This window comes from Centropristis striata, chromosome 9 (genome assembly GCF_030273125.1).
Source record: "Centropristis striata isolate RG_2023a ecotype Rhode Island chromosome 9, C.striata_1.0, whole genome shotgun sequence".
Lineage (NCBI taxonomy): Eukaryota > Metazoa > Chordata > Actinopteri > Perciformes > Serranidae > Centropristis > Centropristis striata.
In genome coordinates, this window is record NC_081525.1 from 31,337,963 (window position 1) to 31,365,110 (window position 27,148).

Sequence of the window (27,148 nt, forward strand, 5' to 3'; positions counted from 1 at the left end):
GAGCATTTGTACATGTGGCGTATGATCATGTAGGAGAGGCGTACTGAGGTGACAGTGCGCTCTGTGATGATGGATGCCCTTCCACCATCCTTCTTCTGCATCCTAATGAGCACATTCATATGACTAGTGTATGTTGATTTTCTGTCCTTGCATACGTGTGCCAATTATACAGTTTTTTCCTCTTTCTCTGTGGCTGGGCTGAATAATCCGAAGGACTTTGGACATTGAACGAAGCGATGGGTTATGCTAGGGCTTTACCTGTTCATATATCACTGTATGGAGCGTTAGATGCCATGCTGGGGGGTATTAGTAGACCTTGACTGGATGTGCTGTGCTGCGCTGTGCAGTGCTGTGTGTGTTTGTGTGTGTGTGTGTGTGTGTGTGTGTGTACCTCTGTGTCAATGAAACTCAAAGTATCAACCCTTTTCTGACTTAATCTCAGAAACTTTAGAGGTTGCTTCAGACCTGTATATGTTTCAATCAACTTCAGCAATATTGGTAGCTCGGGATGCATGATTCATCGCAATTTTATTTCAATTTAGACTTTTGCTTTCAACGACAATGAAAACTAGATAATCAAGATAAAACAATTATTGTGCCGCATTCCGTTTCACAATGTTGCCCTCAATTATGTGCTGTGTTATATATCCAGCACACCTCTTTCCTTTATATAATAGTGTGCTTTTCCCCTCACTTTCAACTCAACGCTGTCTTTACCTCCTTGAAAATGACTATGTTGCAGCCCGCAGTTTGTCCATTTTGTACGCCAGAGTACATTGGTGAGGATAATGCTGGGTCAGAGTTAGCTTTGGCCTAGGCCTGAGCTCTCCTCTGTTTTCCCATCTTTGTTTACAGTCTCGCCTGGAAGCATTTCCGGTAAGCAGAGACAGATTGGTGGATCGGGTGAACTCAAGATCAGTGTTCTCCACTCTTTGAAAGTCTCAGTCTCAGACAAAGACGACTCAGGATTATATTACGAAACCACCACTGAGAGATTGCCACCTAGTTGCCTGAATATCATCTGATTTATTTACATATTTACATCACCGTTAGCTAATATCAGCTCTGTCATAAATTATACACGTCGCAGTACTGCCCCCTTACCTGGTGAGAGAGTTAGAGAGAGAGAGTGAGTAATATGCCTCCACTTATGTGCATATTAACTATTAAATTGCCTGACTGCAAGCACACTGCATGCAAGTGTTAATTTGAAGTTTAAATACACTGTTACAGATCAAATATAGAACTTTTTACACAACCAAACCCTAGAGCTTGTGTTTTTTTTCAGTTGAATTATATTTATAGTTCAAGAAAACATTTTTTTTAAAGTCCAATTAATGCATGATGTTTACAAAGTCAGTGAGTTATTATGTTAATTAATTGTGGTCTCAGTATTGTCCAAAATATTCATGATTTTTGTTAACCATCATAAAGACAGCATGCAAAAAAAGCTACAGGTCTCATCAGCATCTTTGCAGAAGAACAAGAACAACCTGCAGCAAAGAATAAGGGGGTTACTTAAGGTCGTTCTTAAGTTAAGTCTTAAGTAATCAGAGTGTTTAGCATTTGCCAATGTGCACCGGAGAAGAGCTGTACAACACTTAAAGAAAAGGAAGGAACAAGGAGAAAAAATTGTAACAGTGCTCTACAGCACAGAAATATAAGCCAATAACAAGTATGACAAAATCAATGCAGTATGGCGACCGACAGAGGCTTAGTGAATCCTTGTAATCCTCCATTGGTGTCATTGTGCGGCGACATTGATTATCTGAAGCCTCTGAAAGCGCCAGGGTGACCTGGCTGTCGAGCTGCACAGTTGCTAGGACAGTGGACATGGTGGCCGAGGCAGGTGTGTCAATACTTGAAACCTGGCTCATAGAGCTACTGTCTTTTATGTTAAAACTGAGAACACAAAACCACTGGCAAACTGTCTGTCTAAATTTGCTCCTTTCATGTAGCTTTGTTTCCTCTTTTGAAGTTGGAGGATTTTGATGTGTTCCCTTTAATTTATTACCAACTGGATCAGCTTGTCGCCAAAAAGAACACTGTGCTTTCTTAGTCATTTTCTCTATTTCTGGTTGACGTGGATTACTGTCCTCTATTAGAAGTTAGTTAAAATCCTGGCAACTCTTTTAATATCAACATAGTGTCACTTCCAGTGGTGTAACTAAGGAGTGGTAACCTTAAATATAAACCCAGATTTCTCATCAAATGACCCGCTGTTGGTACAGGCATATAGATCATTTAACATCATCTATTTTATCAAGGGCACCTCTCTCATAAAAGTTCACAAGACTATATTTTCTACGCTGCAAATGAGCAGAATTTAAAAGTAGTTTGGGCCCAAATGCCCTTCTCACCACTCAAGTAATTCAATGTTGCAATGTACTGGAAAAGAGAAAAACACCTCCCATAATTTTGTAGGTGGTCCAAAATGCTCTGCTTTTATATGCATATCAATAATATCAAGTCCTTCCAATTTAGATCCTGGCACTGGGATCTGCTAAGACAGATCACAGCCATAAAATCCGGTCCAATCCAATAATTCCAATTTCAACATGCTGGCACATACTATATCATCATATATTGTGCAATACACCATCAGGATTTGGAGAGTAATGCAAAGTAGTGCACTAAAACTCATGAAGGCCCAATAATCCAGGTAATTTAGTGTCTGGAGCATGCTGTGGTGGTGCTGTAAATCATGCCTGGAGTCATGGTGACTCCACCAGATGGGGGTAAGGGGTTGGGTCCAGGAATAGCACAGGCATGGCAGAAAAATGGGTGCTGTAAGGCCCCGCCGGGTGACAAATGGCCAGTTGTGGGTCGATCACAAACCGACTTTCATTACATCTGCATTATGCTGAGCTTGTCATCAAAACAAAGGCGATGTCTCTACTTGTACATCTCTACAAGGTGCATGAATACAAGCATGTTAATGATGAATAAAACGGTTGACCTTCTCTCCATCTAATATTAATGGACAGGGTTTGTTCAGAGAGCATCGCACCTTAATGTACAGGGCTTCACCGAGCCGCTTGCCTTAAGCAATCCTCATGTGACTATTAATGATTAATTGGTGTGCTTCACGACTGAATATGATTTATTTAGCTACAAACTATTGTTTGCCAAGAGAACCCAGAGAACGCAAGCTTTTTAATTAAAAGATCAATTAATAACCCTACCTCTTCAGCCAGATTTGAAAATGAGTTTTCATTGCAATTAAGAAATGGACTCATCAGTGCATGACTTATCAGCTTACACACAGAGACACTGTTCCCCACTGCCATCTGTGGGCTTCATTGTCCTGTTTTTTTGTCGGTCAGGAATGGTTCTGCTGCCAAGATTTATTAATTAATTAAGATTTCTATTCAGAACAGCTAGGGAACATTGTGTTCCTTCTTTTTATACAATGCAAGGAATATAAATAACCGGCTTAGTGTGCAGGACTGTGTGGGTCCACAGCACCAGGGATTCAACCTATTGTCTGTGTTAAACACTAAATGATTCAAGGTACACAAATCCCCACCTATCTCACTAAATTCATGTATGAGATGGTGGGGTTGCTCTGATGAGGACTGAGGACACAATGAAAAATTATTAATGCTACTGGAGAGTTCAATAAGTCACCTCCAACTGTGTAAACACACAAAACACAACCCAGTCACCAAAATAAATGTTGTACGTTTCTGCAAAACACAGATACATTGGAATCTAAGTTTTTGAACCACGAATATGTTAAATCTCAAAGTTTCTGAATCGCTACAACTTGTTCTTATTACCCGTCTCATTCCCAGTGATATCTTCCATTATAGATACTCTGGTGCAAATCTGTGATGTCAGACATAATAAGTTATTTTGATCGGTCACAAAAAAATTGCAGACCAAGCTAAAATATGAAGTTGCTCTGTGTCAATCTGTTTTGAAACAGTACCAGGAAGAACATTTATTCTGCTGAAGATCAAGATTCAGCTCACTTATTCATGCCCCGCATGCAGCAAGGAATCCAAATAGCAATCAAGACAAGAGCTTTGGAGAGATGTAGAGAGATGGATTTACATCCAAACAGCTCGAGGGTACTGGCTTTAACTCTACTTAGGGTTGGATCAGAAACCAATTCGAGGAAGCCTTCTCTTTTGAATTGTAAGCCACAGTATTTCAATGGATACTGCAAAGTGTCGACAAATGCTCAACTAAGACTCTGTGCCTGATGTTAAAATACTCGCAATAATAGATTTTATTGAACTGTGGAATGAACATTTAGTGTACTTTTGATTCACCAGTGCACTCAGGCAGATGTGGACGAACACACACACACACACACACACTAAGTAGGGCATACAAATGTAAATGTTGTGTACAACTATGCAAATGTTATATCGTATAATGATTCTTCATAAGAAATGCTAATACTGTGCAAACATGTTCACACTCCACTAATAGATGTTTACTTTCTTGTCATGACTTGACATTGTAATACTGTGGGGTCATGAAGCTGCGTCTCCTGACCACAAGTAAACAGGTTTAGCCTCTTATTTATCGGAGATGGTCATGACTCCCCTGAACAACTCTGTCAGGGGAGTGAGAGGGGCATGTTGTGGGTGTATCTAACAGGGCAGGGCTTGAATTCCAAACAGGTCCAGATGATGGGAGCTTTAGAGGGAAAGGCAGGGAGGGAGCAAACAAAGGCAAGGTGATGTAAAGAATTTGAAGTATTCACAGCGTGCCCTTGCATTTCAATTATGCCCAGAAATCTATCAATACCAAGGCTATAATTGCTTACAGCACTTGTGCATGCTCATAATTAATAAAAAATGATCAGAGTTTTGTTGGCCAATTACTGTAAGCAGGAGAGAAAGTGAGGTGCTCTTCTTTTTATAAACACGGCCATGGTGAATATGAGAGCAGAATTCACAGCTGCAGGGTACTGGAGGAGGAAGGAGGCGTACAAATGGCAGGCAAACTCGGAAGAACACAGGCCACAGCTTCACTCTGCAAAGCAAGAGAAACCTTGCCATGAAGAAAAACAAGTGATGTTGAAGAGTGAGAGACGCCTGCGTTGGTTAAAACCTGAACTCTACATCTAGATAGGAAAAGATGAGATCACACAGACTCTCCGAGTAAACAGTGAGAAAAAGACAAAACAAAACAAAGTTGAATTTAGTGTGTCAGAGGTACCCAATTAAACTTCCAGATGTATGCTAAAGATCTTGCCCTTATTATTCTGCTCTAACTTTCTCAGAAATGTGGCTGTTACATAAGCAGCGGCTTCGTATAAAAAACATTTTGCATCAGCATAAATAAAAGAGAGACACATATAGGCAGTGTCTTCCTGCTGTGCATCAATAATTCAAACATCTGTGGTGCTAACATGGCATCAACTGATCTGTCTTCTTTACACATTTATTTCCTGTAAATTGACTTGTGGCAGCTTTGCGATTATTCCATGGACGAGAGATGAAGAGACAATCAGAACATCTGGCATGGTTACAAACGGCTTTAGTTGAAGCATCTGAAACAGTGACAAGCCAATAAAATGTAGCAGTTGCTTGTCTGTGTACTTTCTACGTGTGACTAAAGTTTGTGCAAACTGTCAAATCCCATCTTGCAACATGATGCTCAAACTCTGTAGTGTCACTCATTCAAAAGGAGAGAGCGCAGACAGCTCTCACTTCAAACTAAGCCACAAAGGAAGGTCAGGAACCTTTGATTTCTCAGCTGGAAAAAGAAACAGGTCTCTATTCTTGTTGTAGAATGAAGGCACCCCTTACTAACTACATACAGATTAAGCAAGGTGGCTTCATTAATTAATCAAACACTGGCTTTTTATCTCAGGCGGAGGTTTTCCACGGTTGTTTCCTTCTCATTCATCCCTCCGACTCAGCTACCTAGATGTGATATTTTTGCCTTTGAGTCACACTGTGCAGTGAGAATTTCAGCCAATAACGGCACCCACCTGCAGTGAAGATGAATATGTAAATTTGAAAAGTAGGTCAGAGATCAAATTTCATCAGGTAAAATCACTGCTGAATATCCTTTGGCCAAGTGGGGCTTTACAGCCAATCTGATTGTGGCATCACTCTCTGGATGACTGCCATCATTCAGGTTTAGCTCATAAAAGTATTCAGTCGTCATTCATTCATCACCGGAAGTATAAAGACAAGAGACAAAGGCAGGCAAGTCATTTCATTAATTCTATCTGTTCAATGCCTTTTGAGCCTTGGTGAAATTCAAACAAAGGTTACATGTGGTCGACTAGGAAATAGCGGAGACAATGACAATGCCTTAAACCTTCCGGGCTCTAACTTGTCATATCATAGAAAGCCAAATGGCAGGCTTAGTGTTATGGACTGCTTGGTGTTATTAAAACTCCAAACATAGCTAGAGCTTAATTTTGTTTTCATTACTTTGGTTTGCTTATTTTAATTAGTGGCCTTAATCTGCAATTAGCCGAGAGGTCAACTATACTCTTAGTTTAAAAAAAAAAGAGAATTGTTTTGAAAGCGGGAAGAAAATGTCTGGACATGTATTTAATTAGACTGTTAACCCATGAAATGTCAGTGTCGCTCACTCCTATGCTGTCTTATTAGAATGATAAAAGAGAAATAGTGCAGGCATGACTGATTGATGTTCATGACTTAATTTAATTAAACTGCTATTAACGCAGAAGATACTCTGAGAGGATCAATGCTGATGCTCAGATGGGGTGAATGTGCACCATCATAGCCTTTTACATCATTTAAAGGGTATATATAATGAAAGACTCACTTTTTCACTGCTTGTGCACATACATTTGGGTTTCTGGAGCATCTACCAAGCAACAGACTGAGAAATTAGACATCACAGTCAGTTTTTGTGGGCTGCCTGGATCAGAAAGCATCAGATAACAACAAGTCATTCAGATTTGGCTCCATTTCCTATTATATATATATCAATATATGTCATATGCAGGCCCTTTGTGTCCCCCGTTGAACATTACCTTTGCAAGGTGTGGTATATTTTTCTCATAAACTAATCAGAGTCAACTAGGTTTTTCAGGTGCTAAAACTAGGATTTACACAAAACGTTATTTTGGGTATAATTAGACATACAATATGAGGGAAATAATATATTTTTGAACATTAATCATGTTAACATGTTTTGGTAGAAACCCAAAACACAAGAATGAATCTGAAAATGAGCATATAATGTGCCTTTTAACATCCGAAGAAACCTGGATTTTTGTATGAAAAAAATGAGACTAATAGCCCAATTTCCTGCAAGGAAGCTTTAAAAGGTTATTTACCTAAAAGACTTTGAGAAAGCATATTTCACACTCTTGACTGACAAAAGAGTAGATCAGACACCTGCAGAATCTCCCAGGAGAACCTTTGTGAAGTTTAGTGGCTGATTTTGTAAGCCGAGTTAAACAGCTGTATGAACATGTGCCCATACAGTGTCATTTTTTAAATAACATTCATTTCTTGCTTCTTGCTATGTAATTATCCTCTCTTGTTTGACTTTTTGTGTCAGCTAACGTCTTTATCTTAATTCAGTATTTGGCATGCTGAGCCCTCATCAATACCCCACGCTCCTGGGCGCTCGGTGAATATAGCCTGATGTGTGACAGTAAAGCATGAATGATACAGTGGATTGGGATATGGTCCAAATGCTTCTCTTTTTCTTTCACAGAGGGAGAATTGCACCGGGGTGGAGAGGAGGCAGTGAAGAGTGGCCACCAGCTGGCTCAGGCTCTGCCTGCTGTGGCCATATCAGCCGCTCCAATGGACAACTTTAATTCATTTATCCTGCCCCTTATCTTTGTAAATGAGCACATGTCACAAGCCTCCATGTTGCAGGGATGGGGCAACTTTTATGAAAAATACACAAAGCATATTTACAAAATGCTCTGAGCGCTGACTATTTAAAGCTACATGACACAAGGTATTGAAGTTATGATTTTTCAAACAGCTACCTCTCACTGTCATTTGAAGATCTTGACAACCAAAGTTGCTTTGTTCTGTTTTAATGTCAGCGACATGTTTTGTTTATGCAGGTCTCATAGTTGCGCAGCACTTTGAATGCTAAACAGTGGCAATAAAACACACCTTTCATGTGTAAGGTGCTTGTGAGGACAGAAAAGTTTGACGGTGGAGTTACATGTTGGCCATAGCTCAAAGAGGACTTCAAGAATTATGAAACATTTATGGATTAAGTGGGCGGGGGCTCTGGCTTGAACACTTTGTGCCGATACAGGCTGCTAAACTAATTACTGCAGGCAGATTTAGAAAGAAAGAAAGACATGCTATATGCAAGAACTGACTTTTCAGACATCTTAGCAATTAAACATGTGCAGAACATCCATGTTGAATGATATTTACATGCTGCTTTATGGGTTATGATATTTCTCCCACCTTGCAGGTTCATGAAATCCTTTTCAAACCCATTGGATTATTTCAAAAACACATCGTCATTGATCACAACAGGCTGTTTTAAGTAGTTCCTGAAAGAAACACTGGAGATAATGGTTTTCAATGGACATTGACTCTTTAAGTGTCACTTCAGTGTATTCACTCAGGCTCCTGCTGCTGCTTTTGATAAAAGAATCCCAAAAAATAGTCTTTATTTTATATATTATAACACACAGTTTTCCAAAGAAAGGCCGACATGTTGCAATTAGACTGGGTGAGATACAGAACCTCAATTTTTCAGTCCAGAAGGCAGAAGTAATGTGTGTGAGTTTATAGCCTATACAGTTACCTCCTTTGTATAAGAGTCCTTTTGAAGTGACTGCTATAGCTTAAGGATTATGTAAAATAATATATTAAACAGACGTCATAAACAATTTTCATCAGTCAATTTATAAAACACCATTTAAAATGATTAAATTGTGTCTATGAAAGATATCTGGACAATTCTCCTCAATAAAAAAAGAACGAGTAAGTGGTCAATGACAGGAACAGCTCTGTAGCTCTGTCAGCTTTAGATAACTCTGGGCAGCGGGCAAATACTGCCGTAACACTTGACGAACTACAGCAGACTCCCACCCAAAGTATCGCTCCAGTGCTCAAGCTTTGGTGACTTTGCCTGACAGCAAAGGAAAGTCTTCCCTAATCAATTCACTCAGTTTGGATACTAAAACCCACATAACCCCGCTGTCTCGCTTTAAAATACGGCGTCTGACTATGACATGCCTTATCAATCACTGTGAATATCTCCTTTGTTCTGCAGCATAAAGACACTCCCAGTTGTCAAAGCACTTTTCATCCTTGAACCCGTGTCTCAGCAGAGCTATAAATAACTGGCATCTAAAACTCCACTCAGACCCAGCTCATTAGAGACAGGCATTACACAGAAATAATGGCCACAAGACTTTATAATGAACCCAGAATGAAAGCCGTCTTAACTCAGAGAGGTGGAAATACAGGAAATGCGTTATTGGACTCAAAGTAGTTGTTTAAAAAAAAAAAAAAAGAAAAGTTAAATCATCAATACTGGGTATGAAATAAAATAACTCTATTTTCGAAAAACTTGCATGATTAGCTTTCAGGATATGACTCAGTAACTGGGCCAGGAGGAATGTTTTTTCTCCCTCTCCCCCCTGTCTCTGGAGCTGACTGCTTGATAAGCTTTGCCAAAAGTGAGATTTAGCACAGGGCATCTATGCAGAAACCTCCATGAATAACAGTAAAGTAAAGGAGCACTTTTAAAAGGAGAGGGAACGGCAATAATTGTCAAGCACCCATTGCTGCTTATACTTACGAGTGGTGATTTCCATGTGACCACGACAGCTAAAGCCCAGTATCATTCATTAATGCCCCGGCTCCTCATTACTGTCTCCTCACTCTTTTGAAAGACTCATTACCTGCATAATGGAATAGTGCTTAGAACAGTCAGACCTTTCCGTAGTGTGAATTAATCACCTACATGCACAGACAAAAAGGGAATTCTCACATTAAATATTAAGAAACTTCAAGCTCCAGCTTCCTACTTTTTCAAACTTCTCGTAGGTGTACTTTCTTGAAGTGCACCGTCAGGGACATGGCACTGGTATCATTGAAGACTGCCCCCGTGTCTTTCATGTGTCTGCGAGGCCAGTGTTGGCAAAAAAAAAAGGGAAGCAAGGAAGAAGAAAGAGATATACTTACAGTTGACTGTGACTTTTACTGCTTTGGTGTCAGGAGAGGCGATGTCATTTAAAGCGCTGCATTCGTAGTCTCCAGCTTGGTCCCTTGTGATGCCGGTGATGTTAAGATATTCGCCACTGTCATACTTCCTGGCTGGAAATAGAAAAATGGAAGCTAAGTGCTTACACTGAATACAAACACAGCACAGAAACATTCACCATGTTTACTCAATTCACTCTATATACACTGATAGCTCAGTATATAGAGCTATATATATCAGTATTTATAGCTCCAGGCTTTCCGTAGCCTAGGGTAAGTGTTGGGAAAGCCTTCATTTACAATAAATAGCTTTCATGTTTAAGCCTGAGTAGAAGATGCAATCTGATTATGTATGGTACTCCTGATTACCTTCCTTGCATTCTAAAGCAGCAAAGGATTAGCAGGGCATTGATCCATTCTTATTGATATGGTGGCAGGAAATGAAATAATGGTGTATTCCCAGTCATCCACTCATCATTTGCTCAACTCCACACCATGCAGTTAGAGCTACTTCCAGGAAGACAGACAGATTCGATGGCTCAATGCACATGTCAGTGCTTTATAGTTAGCTAACGGTGCCAAAGGCAGCAGCAGCAAAGCACCATGACTGGCATATTGGCAGGAGAGAGCGCAAATCCACACAAACATGTCCACTCCAATCAACAAAAGAAACATTAAAATTCTGTAGTAGTGTAGTACTAAATAGTGTCATAAAAGTGTTATATTACTAGTAAGAACTGAAAGAAAGATAATTGGAAAGAACCACCAATGAGATACAGTACTATCCAGTATAGTTCAGAAAGAATCATTCAAAATACCAAAACATATAAGTCAAGTCATTTTTTATTAGGTAAAGTCTTTGATATAAATATTGGGCAGCTATATGCATCACTGATATACCATAATGATGGGTGGATGGATGAATGGATGGATGAATGGATGGATGAATGAATGAATGAATGAATGAATGAATGAATGAATGAACGAACGAATGGACAGACGAATGAATGAATGAATGAATGAAATAGATGGACGAATGGATGAATTAATGATTGGATAGACAGACAGATAGACAGATAGACAGATAGATAGATAGATAGATAGATAGATAGATAGATAGATAGATAGATAGATAGATAGATAGATAGATAGATAGATAGATAGATAGATAGATAGATATGAAATTGGGAATACTAATAATGAAACCAATTTCACTAGGCCTGCTTGGATAATAAATGGTTGTAGGATCTCAGCAGGCAGGCAGCACTGTGTATGTGTATTAGAGACACTGTGGCAGATTTTACCCTGACCAGAATTAATTTCCAACCCAGTGTTGCTCAGTGTGAAATCTATTTATATACAACTTTTCAGGGTGGTAATGGTGGTTTAGGATAGAAGATGTGTAGAAGCATTTGGAAGGCATGGGGATCAAACAGAGTGCACAATCAAGCAAAACTGAACTCAACATACTGTTCAGAAAGCAGCAGACACCCGACACTGACTCAGCAATATCTCATAAAAAGCGAAGCCAGAATCAAGACAATCCATGCTTCAGGAGTGGAAATATTGCCATTCTGTGCTGCCAATCACCCTTACAAGTGAGCTGAATTCTTTTATATTGTCACTTCCTTATTCTGCAACCACGGTGGCTTTTTATCTACTAGCTACTATGTCAAAAAACTTGAAACTGAAGGCATTGTCGATAATGAGCTTTCCTGTCTCTTCTCAGACAACAATGGAGTCCAAGAGTCTTGGCAAAGATACTGGTGGCTACACAAACAACAGCAAAGGAAAGAAAAATGTTGATCCATAAACAAGCAGCCGGATGTCTCTGAAAAACAGAACCATTAATATGCCAAGAGAGCACAGGGATGGAGAAATAACACAAAGGGCTCTATTTTTGTGGCAGTGCAAGGCTCATGGCTGGGCTTTTCACTGGTGGAGTTTTTTTTAGTTTTTTAAAAACTTAATCCCACTGATGGGGGGAAGGGGGTGCAGCACTAATTGTGTCAGTATAGCAAAATGGTAAAATGCAAGTTTGATGTAAAAAAATAACAGGAATTTATGCAATGTGCTGCAATTCACTGGCATTCTCAACCTTGTATCCTTCACTTGACTGTATTTAATGGACAGTTTTACAGGGCCAAAATAAATGAATACATTTAAATTAAATTGAGTAGTTCGGTTGATGTGTGCATAGTTCTTCCTGAAGCTTCAGTGTGAGTCATTACCTGTGCAGTAGCCCTGCAGAGACCTATAGCCTTGGTAATATACCAAAAATTAAATCTATGGCAGATGCAGAGGGACTGGATATTATCTGTTTCACTGGATAAGTAGGTCTTCTTCTATGCCAGGCTGCAGCCAACATCAGCACCTCTACTCCAGATGAAAGACTTCACATCCTCCGAAAAAGTAGCGAGTGCACAGCAAAGAATGGGCTTCATGCAGGAAGTGATATTTGAACAAATATACTCTATTTTTGTTGGTATCCTAGATTTGTTCTCCCTTTCTTAATGCCCATTGATTTCTGGGATTCAACAATGATTTCTTGTGTTAGAGAGAGCTCTTTTTCATAAAATTGTTTGTCCAATGCAAGGAAACAAAAGGTTTAAATTGAGGCACGTTTAAAAAAAGGTCACTTAGTTTTAATTATTATTAGGGCTGGGACTCGATTAAAAAAATGAATCTCATTAATTAGAGGCTTTGTAATTAATTAATCGAAATTAATCGCATTTAAAATCGCATATTAATATTTGACCTGAGAACCGTGAGAAGTAATTTTTTTTCACATGGATTTTTAGTATACCATTGAATAATGACTGAATACATAGGCTTAAGCAACAAAAATATTGTTTACTTTTGTTCAAGTCCAACAGACCAGTGCAATTTTTGCCATTAAGTGTAGCAATAGCATATTTAGAAATATAGTACATTTCAGAAATTCAGGTACCCTGTAGGTAGGTAGACACTAGCTATAGGCACACTAGCGTCCACGCTAGCTGCTATATGTTTTGCATTGAGGTGATACTTGAGGCTCGATGTGCTGCGGTGATATGTGAATTCCTTGTTGCATAGCAACACAACCATGCTCTTATCAACGCTTCCATCCGTTGCTTTTTTGTAACAAAATGTCCCATCATCCACGGGGCCAACCAAAGCGGTCGCATCAGTTTCTTCCTTCATGTTCACTGTGGTTTGTTGTTGTCTGAACTCATGAACGCTAGTTGGTGCTCCAGTATAATCGGTCCGCCTGAAACCCATCCAGTGAGAAACGTTCCGCGGTGCAAAAATAAGTGCGATTAAAATGCTTCCATTTTTTTAATGCGTTAATTTTTGTGTAATTAATTAATCTTAATTAACGCGTTAAAGTCCCAGCCCTAATTATTATTATTGTTTGTTGTTTTTTTTATTTTAAACACATTTACATAAAATACATACAAGTAAACAAGAGTACTAAGGAAATCAGAAAAAAAAGATGTGGGAAGAGCAAGTTGAGGAACCAGGCCCACAACAACTCACAAACGTCCATCTACAGCCACCCTGATGGAGAGGGGTCCAGGCTGCTGCGTGTTCAGCCCCATTACCCAGAACCCTCTCCAAATTACCCAGACCCCTCTCCACATTACCCAGAACCCTCTCCACATTACCCAGTCCCCTCTCCACGGAGTATGAAACCTGCACCCCAAATCGCCCCCACAAAGAAAAAACAAACATAAAAGGGCATACATATCTTGTATGTATCGATCGGCCATTTCCATTTAAACTATTAACTCCACGACAGCCAGAAAAGAAAAATAGGAAAATATATGGTAACAATAGAAACTTATCTTAAGTAAAGAAAAAGTATTGATCTTTATTCCAATCTTTTATAATTGCTTATTTTTGCCAACCATCTGATTCTGGCTTTCTTTTTTTTTTTTTTTTAGCATAAACTTGGTCAATAAATAATGATGTTTTAGGAACATAATGAACGGTTCCAATTTAATATATTTTTCTTTTTTGAAAATAAAAGGTCACTTAGATTTTCATACAGCATAGATAGGGGTGTCACAATTTAAATTCTACAAGGCTGTTATTTCAAACTTTATACCATTTATCCAATCTTTCATAAAAAATAATGAGTAAATTTGATGATATTATGTCAGGGCATAACACCAATGATGGTTTTATGGTGAAAAAGGATTGATAGTCTAACAATGTTATTCACTGCTGGAAAAAAATGTTTTATTTGAAAATTGAATTTATTCATGGCTTTGAAATATGAAGTCTTAACAAATCATAGATGTGGAGAATCATGACAACGCTAGTTATAGATTATTATATTTATACATTGGATTATTATATGTTTTATAAATGTATTGTTTGTGTATGTTTTAATACTATGGTCCTGAAATGCTGGATAATTGTATTTACTTTTATGCTGTTTAACAGTGCATCAATTTCACTACAGCTGAAGTTATTTTTTCTTTCTACAGCATTTTTTGGTGGCATCTCTCCAATTCCTTGGGCATGTCCCAGAGTATCTGCACAAGGCACAACACCTGCACTTAAATAGTGTTTAGGGGGCATTACCTTTGCTCATAAACAATTATGATCATGTAGGATTCATTATTCAGCACACCAGAGTAAGAGCAGATTTACATGGTTAAAAATGTTTGGTGTCGCCTCCTTATATTTTTTCTTTTAATAGAGAATTGAGAGTGAATATATGAGTAATTTAAAAGAACATTGCTGTATTAGGCCCATTGTGTTTGTCTTACTGGCCAGCTGTCTTTTTGCAACAATGCTGCTTAGAAATGAATACTGTTAAAATATGACATAATCTCATTTGTATTTGTGATAAGGAAATCTCTTTTGGTTAAATAATATCGGTTTATACAGTATTGTTCATTTTAAATGAAATGTTTTATTCATTATGTGTTATTCAGCTGTTTATTACAGCACAAAGCGCCGTCCACATTATGATCTACTGTATTAAAAAACCTTGAGAGAAAGGCACATAGTATTATTGAGTATTAATGTAGTTTTCATTGACATCTAAATAATCCTTTGTTAACATTTCTACAGAATTTGTGCCAGATGTGAGTAAAGTTCAGGTTACATCTGGAGCAAATCATTTTGGGGCAAGTCAAGCATTATTTTGTCATGAGTGATACCAGAATACTACAAATACAGATTCACTCAAATATCCAAACGTTTCATATCTGTGCTTTTACCCATAGGCACATAATTAACACAGTTATTGTCCTGTATCTGGACCATTGTTTCGTAGAAAGACAGCAGGATGTTAACATGTGCAGTAGTTGCTATGTGTATCAGAAGGACACCCATGTCTATATACATATATTTTATGATCCATTAGTGGTTCCACTGTGTCTAGCTAGTTCACTGCATACAATGATCGATGCTACAAATCATAGAAACTACACTGCAGGGTTGTCTGTTGCTTTTATCTTTTATTTTGAAGCACTTTGTGACTTGTGCTCTAGACAGTTGCTGCATAAATACACTTTATTTGCCCCGTTTCGGATTATAAAAATTCCAAAGAACAACAGATTTTCATAGGACTTTATGTCTCTGTCCTCTGTGTATTACGCCCCCCTCTCTCGCACCAAATGCTTAACATGGTTGACCTATACACTGCCCTTAATGCACAGCTCAAGTGTATTTCCCTGTAATGGGGAATTATGATACGCAGGAAGTGGAAATCCACTGTGTGCACTTGTGTCTTTTACTAGGGCAATGAAATCAAAAGCAGTGACCCATGAGACCAACTGTGTCTGATGCTTACAATGCCATTTACCAAATGGCTGAATCAAATGCAGTGGTTTCCACAGGAAAGCACAGAAACTTTTTTGTCACATCCTGGGAAAAACACTTGTTCATGATTCGTCACTCGGGGGGGAGAAGTTGGTAGAGCAATCAATGCCCAAAAAACAATAAATAAAAATGAAACTTATAAAATATATGAGTGATGTTCTATTAGATGGTGGTACGATCAGCAGGATGAGAACAGAGACAGCCTTCCTTCTCTTCTGCCTAACAGTGTTGCATAGCCTCTCAGTCTTCAAATATTTTCATTGGCAACAGGAGCTTGGATGCCACTGAGAACGATTTTGAAAGGCATCAATATTATTTCTAAGCCTCTATTGTTGCACTCAGTTTGACCTGAAGTTCGGGTGGTGATTCAACATGCTCGGGAAAAATGTAAGTGCAATTTTGCCGACATTAGTTGACAGAAGTGCACAAAAAGACCTGTGCAAAATCCTAAACTCCTCTCATGATTAGATCGTTTTAACTGCTTTTGAGTGGAGCACTTCACTTTGACATAAATGTTGCATATGGTAAACTTTTAAATAAACAGAATACAGGTTTTAATGCAGTTAAAACAGAACCCACACAGGGTTAAAATATCCTGTGTCGTTCTCTACAATAAAGCAATTTACATAAGCAGAAGTCTTTGGTCTTTTTTTTCCTTTCATTGAATACTTTTAACCATCAGACAATGATTCTCGAGTAAAGGAGTGCTGATGGCAGGGCTGCTGAGACCAAGATAATAGTGTCTTTCCATGATAATGTAGTGATGAAAGACTTGGGATGGACAGAAATAATTTATCTGTGAACGAATGAATGAATGTGAATGAATGTGAATGTGAATGTGAATGTGAATGTGAATGTGAATGTGAATGAATGATTTATTTCAAACATGCAACAACAATACAATAATAATAATGCATCAACAGGAGTCAGCCCTAGTGACTCCTGCACTGATAAGGCCGCCAAGCACTCTATAAAAATGCCACAACATATTTGAAAAGGGGTGGGAAGAAGTAAAAACTTGTTCAATCCCACCCCACTTATTTAAACAATATTAACAGGTCAGAAATCAAAATCGAAACTCAAACTCAAAACTACCTGTTTCCTTCAGACTAATTTCTCATTTTCATGATATCAATTCTATGTATCAACACTTGCATATCTGTACACCATACCAGTACACTTAGATGCACACAAACGTACCAATACATTTCCTGTATACCCATTCACTTATACATAATCCTACACATACCCATGTTTCCTACTCTATAAACAAGATTGATCGAACTTTCAATATCAAACCAATCAAACGCATGAAGATGGTTGAATCTGGCAAAATTCTGTACAACTGATCCTGAATCAGCAGCCAGGAACAACTTCGTAGCCCTTTGGGCACTAATTGAAATACTTGAAAACTGAACATTTCAACCATAAAGTGTTATTGGAGGATATTAAAAGACTTTAACATCTGTGACTTTTTTCAAAATGTTTCATTTTTATGTTGCAAATAATAATAATAATAATAATAATAATAATAATAATAATAATAATTATTATTATTATTATTATTATTATTATTATTATACTGATTGGTCAGATGCCATTGTGTCACTATCTGTGACTCAGCGTGATCTTTGCTGATTAGCTGGGGGAAGTCCATGTGGTTCTAGGACCTTACAGAGAGGCATGTGGACCCATTTTGGATGTCCGCTAAAGTTACTAAATATAGTTCTTTGCCCAATAAAGGGTTTTAATAGCCTGAGACCAAGACGAATGCAAGACTTCAAAGAAGAGATTTTGAGACTGGACTCAAGTAATTCAGCCCTGACTGTTACTTTGGAGAAGTGCTCAAAGTTGTATATTCTGAAATAACTTTGATATCTGAGTTTTTATTTTAAATGGCAAAAACCCAAACCGGAATTGTAATTCTTGCCAGCAGAACTAAATTTCACTCTACTGGACATATCCGTTTCACCTGATACTGCCTGATTTAATTTGGTCTGAAATTGTTGTCTTCGAGGCAGTAAGTCTGATGCCTCCCTGTCTGATGTCCAGCTGTGTGGCACCAGAGACCAGACAATCTTTTTAAGACCTTCAGTCCAAGAAATCATGCCATTTTGAATAAAGACATAATCACTAACATTATCAATTAAATTCTGAATTAAATCCTTTCAAAGCCTTTTTCTTGTTTTGTGAGAACAACACATAAAATACGTATTCTACTGGCATTGCAACATGAGAAACATTAAGATTCTAACCAAGGCTTGAGAATCAATAGAGGAAAATTAAAGTGAGTCCTCAAACGCCACTAACAAGTGTAGCTTTGATGATAAAAGAGTGGTACAAAATGGGTCGTCTATGCTTGGTTGACCATATGATATAAAACAGCATCTTTGGCCGACTCTTTGGTGCCTCCAGCTAAGTGGCTTGGAAATGAGAACCCTGCATTTGATATATAAATACAGCTGCCAAAGTGAGTTCTGTATCACTGAACATTGAGGATGCAGAACAGATACACTGGAGACTTGGGCAATGGGAATAAATAGGGATCATTCACAGCAGGAATGGTGCATAACGTCAGTCTATAGCCAGTTAAAACAGCAGGACAATTTAACTGTCTGTGCCTTAATTATAGTAAAAGACTAAAAGGATTCAAACCATACCAAGATACACAGTCCTTTTTTGGCATGGAAAAAACATTTTATTCATATCAGACATTTTTACTTATAATAGCAGGTGAAATTAATGAAGTTATCGATTTTATTGCTAGAACTCACATTAAGCCAAACTGGTACGCATACATAATACCATGCCTTAATCTTACATTTCTAAATAGACTGCAGCCATTATTAATGTTAACAGTCCTTCCTGTGGTTTTCCTGCTCGTACATGTCGAAATGTCTGCTTGCTCACTTTATACACTTCAAATGCAAGGCACAATATAACTGGCACAATCATGACGAACAGGTGTGAGTAATAATGACTCCCACATTCAACAGTACCCTTTAGTGATATCCACAGGTGGCATGTAGGCTTCCAATTAAACTGATGGAGCTCAATATTACAGCTTGCAAGTGCTTACAAACGTGAAGAGAATTGTGGAGCGCTGTGCTGATGATTCAGCGTGGTAACAGCAACATCTTTAAGGTGGTCAGAGATTAGTCAAGCCTCTGAGATGACTTCATCCAAATGAAGTATGGTGGGTGATAAAACATCATCACCATGATTTAATTAATTTTGCCAAGCCCACAAAATGCCACGAAGCATTATTAGACTTTTATTGTGCTCTAACAATCCCACATCCCTTTTCTTATCGAACATTTTTCTTTTTGCCCTCTGCTTTCATTGAGCTGCGGTCCTTTTTCTGAATGGTTGCTTGAACAGGAAAAAAAGCTGGAATCTTACAAGTTTGCCACTGAAATCTCACTGAAAATGTCTTCACTAATAATAGTTCATAAATGATTACCTATGACTTTCCACTGACTAAATCTGACTATGATTGGAGAGATAATGGAGAGATTGGACTACTCCCTGTTTGTGTTTGTCAAATTATGTTGCTCAGCTGTTATGAAGACATCAAAAAGATGTCTCCCATTGCAAGTTATGATTGGTTCAATTTTGTGGAATAAGAAGAAACAGGTTTTTGACAAAACCCAGAATGGATGCCAGATAAATGAACAGTACTGCAGTATTTAGGCTTAGGAAACTCAGGGGGAACAAGTTTGCTGCAAAGTTAAAAATGTGTAGGAGTAAATGTAAGTTTAAATGGGTGTTGCGGGTGTATTTTGTTGAAAGATTTCTGTAGTTCTGTTGTGTTACAATTCTGATATTAAAAAAAGAAAAGTTATTTTCTATCATACATTTTTTTGTAAGACATTAAGATTTGACTATGACACTAATCCAAATACTGTCCTGCAATGAGTTTGAGTTCATTACTATTATTTTTATTTATACATTAAAAAATAAATAAATAAGGGCTCTTTATAGCTCTACTATTTTTGTTGAACTGTCCATTGTATGCAGCCACACAAATACAAGGTATGTAGATTGATGCACATAAATATAAGATAACAGTTCACAGGAGTGACTGAAAACAAACATATCCTTATGCATTTGTTTTTTTTCTGTTGTACCAAACTCACACTGAAAAGGATATAATCCCAAACATGACTTATGTGTACTCTACACCCGTATTAAAATATTATGAAATGTATATTGTAAACAAGAACAAAACAATAGGATATTATTTTGTGCCCTCATCATCCACATCTTAATTATGACAATTAAAGACGTACTGTGCTGCAAGTTTTATATTGTAACTTGTATCTCATGATTAGCTTATTCCCTAAGCAGATATGGTCTACGGTCTCCTGATGGAACAAATACACAAATGCAGATAATTCTGAAACAAATGGATAAATTTCCATTTGAAAAAATCTAATTAGGCTGCAGTCTTCCCTGATAAATGAAGCCAATATATTTAGTTGCATCATCCTGCCCAGGCTGCAAATGGTATTCCTATCGATTACAGCAGGAAGAGGGCTTCGCAAAGGTCACAGAAGCCATTAAACAAGAATCCCATCCTTGATATATGCTTTGCAGAACATTATATGTTGAATGCCCAACCTTGACATTGCAGGAAACAAAACAGACAAAGCATTTTGTATCCTGAAAAAATATGAAGAATAAAAACTGGCAGAAACAACCTCCACTGTTGGTGTAAGTTACATTAAACCACCAAGAGACCTAACATAAGTTGTGTACGAGTGCGTGCTGAGATATTTGAGAGACTGACAGAGGCCCTTCTCACCTGAGGGAGATGTCACTCCAAGCAAATTAAAGAAATCATAGCGAGGTTAATTTCACATTCAGCGCCAATGCTTGCTAAGTCGCGTTGCAGTAAGCAATTTCCCACATTGTGTAGGGGAGCTGTGAGTACACTTCCTTCAGGGCTGCAATACACAGATAGGGCAGGCATCGCTGAAGAATCCATTATAGCATAGAGCAGCATTTTCTACATCAATTTATCCTTTTAACTCCTGAAAATGGAGAACAACCCACGCTGCTACATTGTGTGCTGTTGCCTTCTGGCCCCAACTCAAGGTGTGGGCCAGAACTAGGGGTAGAATCACACGTTGTGCAGGGTCTGCCTGAAAAACAGGCTGTTAGTCTGCCTTGATACATAACCCCTACCCCTGCTCCCTGGCTGTCAATCCGAGTCCGATAAAAATCCAGGGAGTGGAACTCGGCCAAAGGAGCCTTAAGTCATGTCTGATTGCATGTGCTGCCACCTCAGTGACCCATGGAATTACCTCACTGTTACTTTCTGTACTGACATATTTAGCCAAATGCACTGCAGGCAGAGAGACACAAACTCAGGCCCTGGACTCAGCTCGGATGAGACATCTCTGTGACTGTGTGAGTCATATGGAGTAAAAAGCTAAATAAGGGTGACTGAGGAAAATATTTTATTCATGCATTTAATCTCAAACACAATATTTCCGTGCATTAGAATCAAAATACGTGGTCGCCCCTAAAGTTGGAATACATTTTTTCTCTCCTTTTTCCATTAATTGATTAAGTCCTGAAAGGCAAGGTGAACTTTTTAAAATTTTCGAGCATTGTTGGCCAAAAACCAAAGTTTATATCTCATAGTAAATATTATGTGAAGTTTAACTGCACTTATAGGTTACATTGTAACAACACTGTTAACATGTCTTCGATTTGTGACAGGAGCTGATGTTGACTGTGTGGACAAAATAAGCATAGTGAGCATGTCCACGCCACTCAGACACACACACACCGCGATGAAGTCAACGTGACAGCTAACTAGGCTATTTCGGCTATTATAGCCTATAAGTGCAATTAAACTTCACTACACTGCTTGTAGTGAAGTGAGCCGCTCACAGTCAGTTCCCAGCTCTGTGTGTAATTTTACACACATGGACATACATTAGGCTACCAGTCAAAGGTGAATGAAAAAAGCATGTCCAAACTTTTGACCGGCACTATAGATGTTGTGTTTATCTCCCTAAATCACCTGAAAACAGCAGCAATCTGCTACAGTTAAAACACACAGACCTCCTGTGTCCAGAGGCAGTGTTAAGTGTAGTTAACTAATAAGGTAAAACATTTTGTTTATGCTGCATTTTGCTGAACTTTAACTTCCCTTTGTACAGTGTGTCAGGCACTCAAAACAGCCTAATTAAGCCTCAAAGTTTTTCTTGTACGTACAAGTTATTATCTCCTACGTTTGAGATAGTAACTCCTACGTAGGAGTCACTGTCTCATACATACAAGATGAACTTAAGTTTTGACCAACAATGCCCGAAAAAGAAAAAAAATGTCTTGCCTTTCAGGGCTTCTGTAATAATTGATCGTGACGATGTGATTTATTCTTGATAGAAAAAGTGTATATCTTAAACCTTTCTTAATCAATCTCTTCCAAACATATAAGGAAAATGAAACCACAATAGAGGATAGAGGAAACAAAATTATTTCAACTTCATGGGCGACTGTGTATAACAATTTCCAGATTCCAGTCAAAATATACCATACATTTCATCAGTTTACTCACACAAGTATGAGGAATAATTCCACTTAAAGTAGTGGGTCAGCAAAGAAGTAGTCAAAATAACTAAATAAAATAGGTAAAATAGGAGGATCTGAGTTAAATATGAAACATACTTCTTTCTTTACCATTAAATTGGAACATACTGTAATGTGTAACAACTGAGCATAAAGTTGACTCAATACAAGAGCTCAGCTGTGCCTACTGTTTAATTAACTGTCTTGGCCGCCACAGTGCGTGGAATTGAATCAATCTGTCGAGCTTGGCCGAAGCCATACTTAACACACTGCAATAAGTATTTGAAATTATTTTTAACCATGTTTCACTGTGTATGTATTCAGAATAAGTGTCTATTATAAGATGTGATGAATTGTAACATGGATGGAACAAAAAACAAGATATCTGTCTACATGATTAGGATATTAATGACATAAAGGGATACAATTTATAAGGCTCAAACACTATCACTACTTTTCTACCAGGTAGCACTATAACTTAATAAGGCTGCTAATACCATGAAAAGCAAAAAGTATGAACATGAAATATAAGTATGAACATATTAGACCCTCCTCTTTTCACTCATGTTATGTTGTCTCCCTACATTCAAAGGGGTGTGGTCTACCTGCAGAGCCACAACTGCCCAGATTAAACACTAATGAAAACAACCAGTTGAGAAAAGTTGACCAACCTCCTTCGACAGGGGGGCTGTTGTTAAAGATTTTTAAAAAATAAAATAAAGTCACTGCCTGGGAGGAAATCATCTCTGGCAGCCAGCTGCCATTACATATGTGCAGAGTGGCAGGAACTCAATATCACATTTTAGTTAGAAAAGGTCCACTATTCATCATGTAACTAACACTCCAATAAAGCATGTGCCCATTGAGCGCCTCTTTAGTCCGCAATACTCAGCTCAACTCAGCTCAGCTGAACAGCGGCTGAATGGGGGAAGTGTTGGAAATGGCTCCTGCTGTTGATATCTGAATTTAAAATGCAGCGCCTAACTCTTTATCTCTCACCTCCCATTGTGTTTAAAGCATGTCTAAGTGTCATCCCTTGAACTGCGCATCAGTTCATTGCAAACCATGAAAAACATGAAGCAAGTGCTGAATGAGAGATCCCTGGTGAACAGACCGCCAGGAACTTACTTAGCATCTCTTAAAGAGCTGCCAAATTCAAGTGTGACATGGCAGGCACAACTCAAAGTATGTAGCAGTGATATAAAGTCAAGTCTGAATAATTCATTGCACCGTTCACACTGACTGAGCTACTGTACGTATGCACTTGCCACTTAGTTCAGGACCAAGCAAGTTCAGTTGGATCCAGCTTTGAGTAAGCTACAGTACACATACTGTAGTAACTTGTCAGTGCAGAGGGTGCTGCTGTCTATTTCCTTGGGGGATGTTCTGGAGAAGATGTGCCTTGTGCACTTAAATGAAAGGCAAAAAAAAATATATATATATATATATATATACAGTATGTAGCTGATATATATACAGTAACTGCTTGGAAAGAGAGAGAGAAAGAATGTGTCCCAGCTGAGTCCTATCACAGGAAACAATCAAATATGTATTCTAGTATTCTAGTCAGCCTTTTCAAAGGTCACACTTCTATCCCGTGGATTCAAATCTCAATTGAAAAAGCTTATCAAAGCAATTTTGCACAGCCATCCAGCCATCCATCCAACCAAACCAGCCTGAGACAGACTATGTTAAAGGCTATTTCACCCCTCTCTCTCCCTATGACCTATGAAAGAGTGGTGAGGAACCACAGCGCAGTACTCCATGCGTAAGCAATACCCTGAAAGGCTGACATGTCACCCAAGCTATTGTGAGCTTAGGAGTAAAGTAAGTAGCGATGTCAAGAGCTGAATTAATAATGACAGAGTGGCTTCTGGGAGTATTACCACTGAACTTCTTCTAATGGTATTTCTCCATTAAATTCAGCTTGTATCTAACCATACAAGTTGTTGGAGAACATCAGAATCCTGGGGGAGGAGCTGCGGGCTCCTAAATGATTGCAGTGATACACACGAACTTGGCAGCTTCCCATTAATTCTGTTTAACTGGTGACTGAGTTGCAGCCCTGGAACAGTCGGGGGTACAATCCTTGCTCAGGGGCACATCAGCAGCGGATAATAAGACTAGGGAGGACTTGAAACATTTACTTTGCAAATCCAAATTTCACCAGCTGATAAGGGGACTTTCCAGTCATGAGCGACATTATCCTGCAGCAATCACCGCAAACTCCCAAGGACTTCACTGTCAAGCACAATTTTTACACAGATAATTAAACTGTTACACAAAACAGCAATGACTCTTTAAACACATTAAGCCTCAGACATATGCTGGCACCGTTCCCTCTCTTGGTAGCATGTCAACAAAAATGATCTGTGTGTTACAAGTACTTGCTTCAGTTTGCATCCCTCTAATTGAAGGCTATGCACTGCCTTTATATGCACACAAACTGAGCCAAATTATCGTCTCAATAAACAGTTTATGGCCACACTTCACTGGATGCACAAAGTTTATTATTAGCTGGCAGGTTGCTGGTTGGCAGGAAGGGGAGAGAAGGAAAAAATGCAAACACAAAACAGTCGGAGTGGGAATAGGAACTTGACAGTCAGTCAGGGCAATTTATCATCCTGTCAAACTTCACTGACTGCTGCAGCAGAACTATCTACAGTGCAAAAAATCCCCACCCCCACCCCAAAATGGCTGAGTGCTGAAGAGAGTAAGGCCGGCAAATAAAAACCTGCCATGTAGACATGTTTGCCACTTTACAGCCATTTCACCTGTGTGGCCTCACGTCAATGAAAGCAATTTCTTCTACTAAATATAGCCAGCCCAAATTTTTGCGCTGCAGGTGTAGTGAAGTGAAAGATTTGTTATCCTGTTCTTGATGCTAAAGTTTTTTTTTCCATAGATTGTGATGCAAATACAAATAATACTCTAAATAAATAACGAACTCACTGTTTTCACAGGTAGATCACAGGTAGGTACAGACATACTGAGAGAGCTCAACATACTGCAAATAGATAAAATATAAGCAAATAAAAAACATTTCCACAAGGTAGCATTAAAAATAAATCAGCAAATAGATTAAACACAAGGGTTCCCAGGGAATTTACGGTGGTGTTTGACTTGCAGAATTTATTTACTTGTATTTTCTGTATAAGCAGCAGACTTCTTTTTCTGCATGCACTGTATGTGATGTTAAAATGCAGAAATTGGCAAAGTTTTAGTTGAAGTTCATCTCCATAAACCTACTGAAGAAAATTAAAAACATAAGTATACAATGAGAATGACAGAGCTGTTTTAGCATCAATACATTAAACATTTTTTTCCCCCAAACTTCCCATCTTAAATTGTTAGATTTAGTTTTTCTTAAAAAGACTGGAGTCATGACCATGCTTACTGCCTGCAATGAATCACCTGTTGGCATTTTTTAATCCTGAAAAACCATTTGCATTTTCATTTTATTTCAATATTTTTTGGTGTGTGTCAAGGGTAGCTCAAGCGGTTAAGTTGGCGGTTGGAGGTTATCTGATGGGTCATTCATAACTGGAGATAAATATTTCCATATGCTGTGGCTGCACATTCAGGTCGGCTGTGCACTGGTTGGAGCAGACTGTTTTGCATATCCAACAGATTTAATGGAATTTCATCGATAGGTAATTAGCCTATTACAACCTTTCAGTTGTACCACGTCCTTTGGACAAATCGCCCTTACTACAATAACCGACTCAAAGATCCCATGGCAAATGGCTTCCTTTCTGATGTGCTGGGAGACAGTCTGTGATTACATTTAGTCCCGGGTCCTTTCATTTGACCAGCATATCATTTCTTCCCTGGCAAACTTCAAAGTGTGGACACTTCAAAGTAGAATGAGTGACTGCCACTCGGACTCTGAGGATGGCTCTTTTGATCATCTTCTGAAAACTCCCCTAACGCAATCAGGGCAAGCACACCAGAGAGGGGGATTTGACAGCCATAAGATAAATGCAGTCATCCTCACAGCTATCAGATAAGCACAGCATGCTCTAATCCATTAATATGAAAATGAGGGAGGACTAGAAGTGGCTGGGTGGGGGCTTTGCAGCAACAGTTAAATGCTTTGGAATGAGTTTTCAAAGGGAGGATTCAGTATTCAAAGCACTTAATGGTGTATATGTACTCTGACTGGAGCCACCTAAATAAATTAATGATAATAAAAAAAGAATTCTTTGTTAATGCATCCTAAATGAGAGTTTAAAATTGGGGGTCCCCCTGCAGTGATGAGAGCTGCAATTTTAATACTAGAAATCCTCAACACACACCAGCGTGTTTGATTGGCTCTGGTAACACATTGACTGCTGCCTTGAGCAAGTAACAGAAACCGAGGCTTGGGGTATCTTTCACTGATTGTTAACGGTTTGAAAAGTGTCATTTTAAAGCATGTAGTCTTGGTCTCAGGTCCGGTGTGAAGACCACTTCTTTGAAGTCTTGCATTTGTCTAAGTCTCAGGCTCTGCTACTGAGAACTAGACAAGTTGTCTATCAGTACGTCTCCTGATTGGTTCATTCTACCAACACGATGCGTTAGTTTAGTTTTATTTTTTTTAAATCGATCACTTTGGT

The 27,148-nt window shown here is 38.5% G+C and overlaps 1 protein-coding gene across 2 annotated transcripts in view; it reads right to left on the reverse strand.

Moving 5' to 3' along the window:
- negr1 (neuronal growth regulator 1) overlaps positions 1-27,148 on the reverse strand; it is a 158,954-nt gene that overhangs the window by 54,586 nt on the left and 77,220 nt on the right. For both annotated transcript variants that reach the window (XM_059340712.1, XM_059340713.1), the window contains exon 4: positions 10,128-10,259. In XM_059340712.1, coding sequence (XP_059196695.1) covers positions 10,128-10,259 — 132 coding nt within the window. The remainder of the gene's footprint in view (positions 1-10,127; positions 10,260-27,148) is intronic.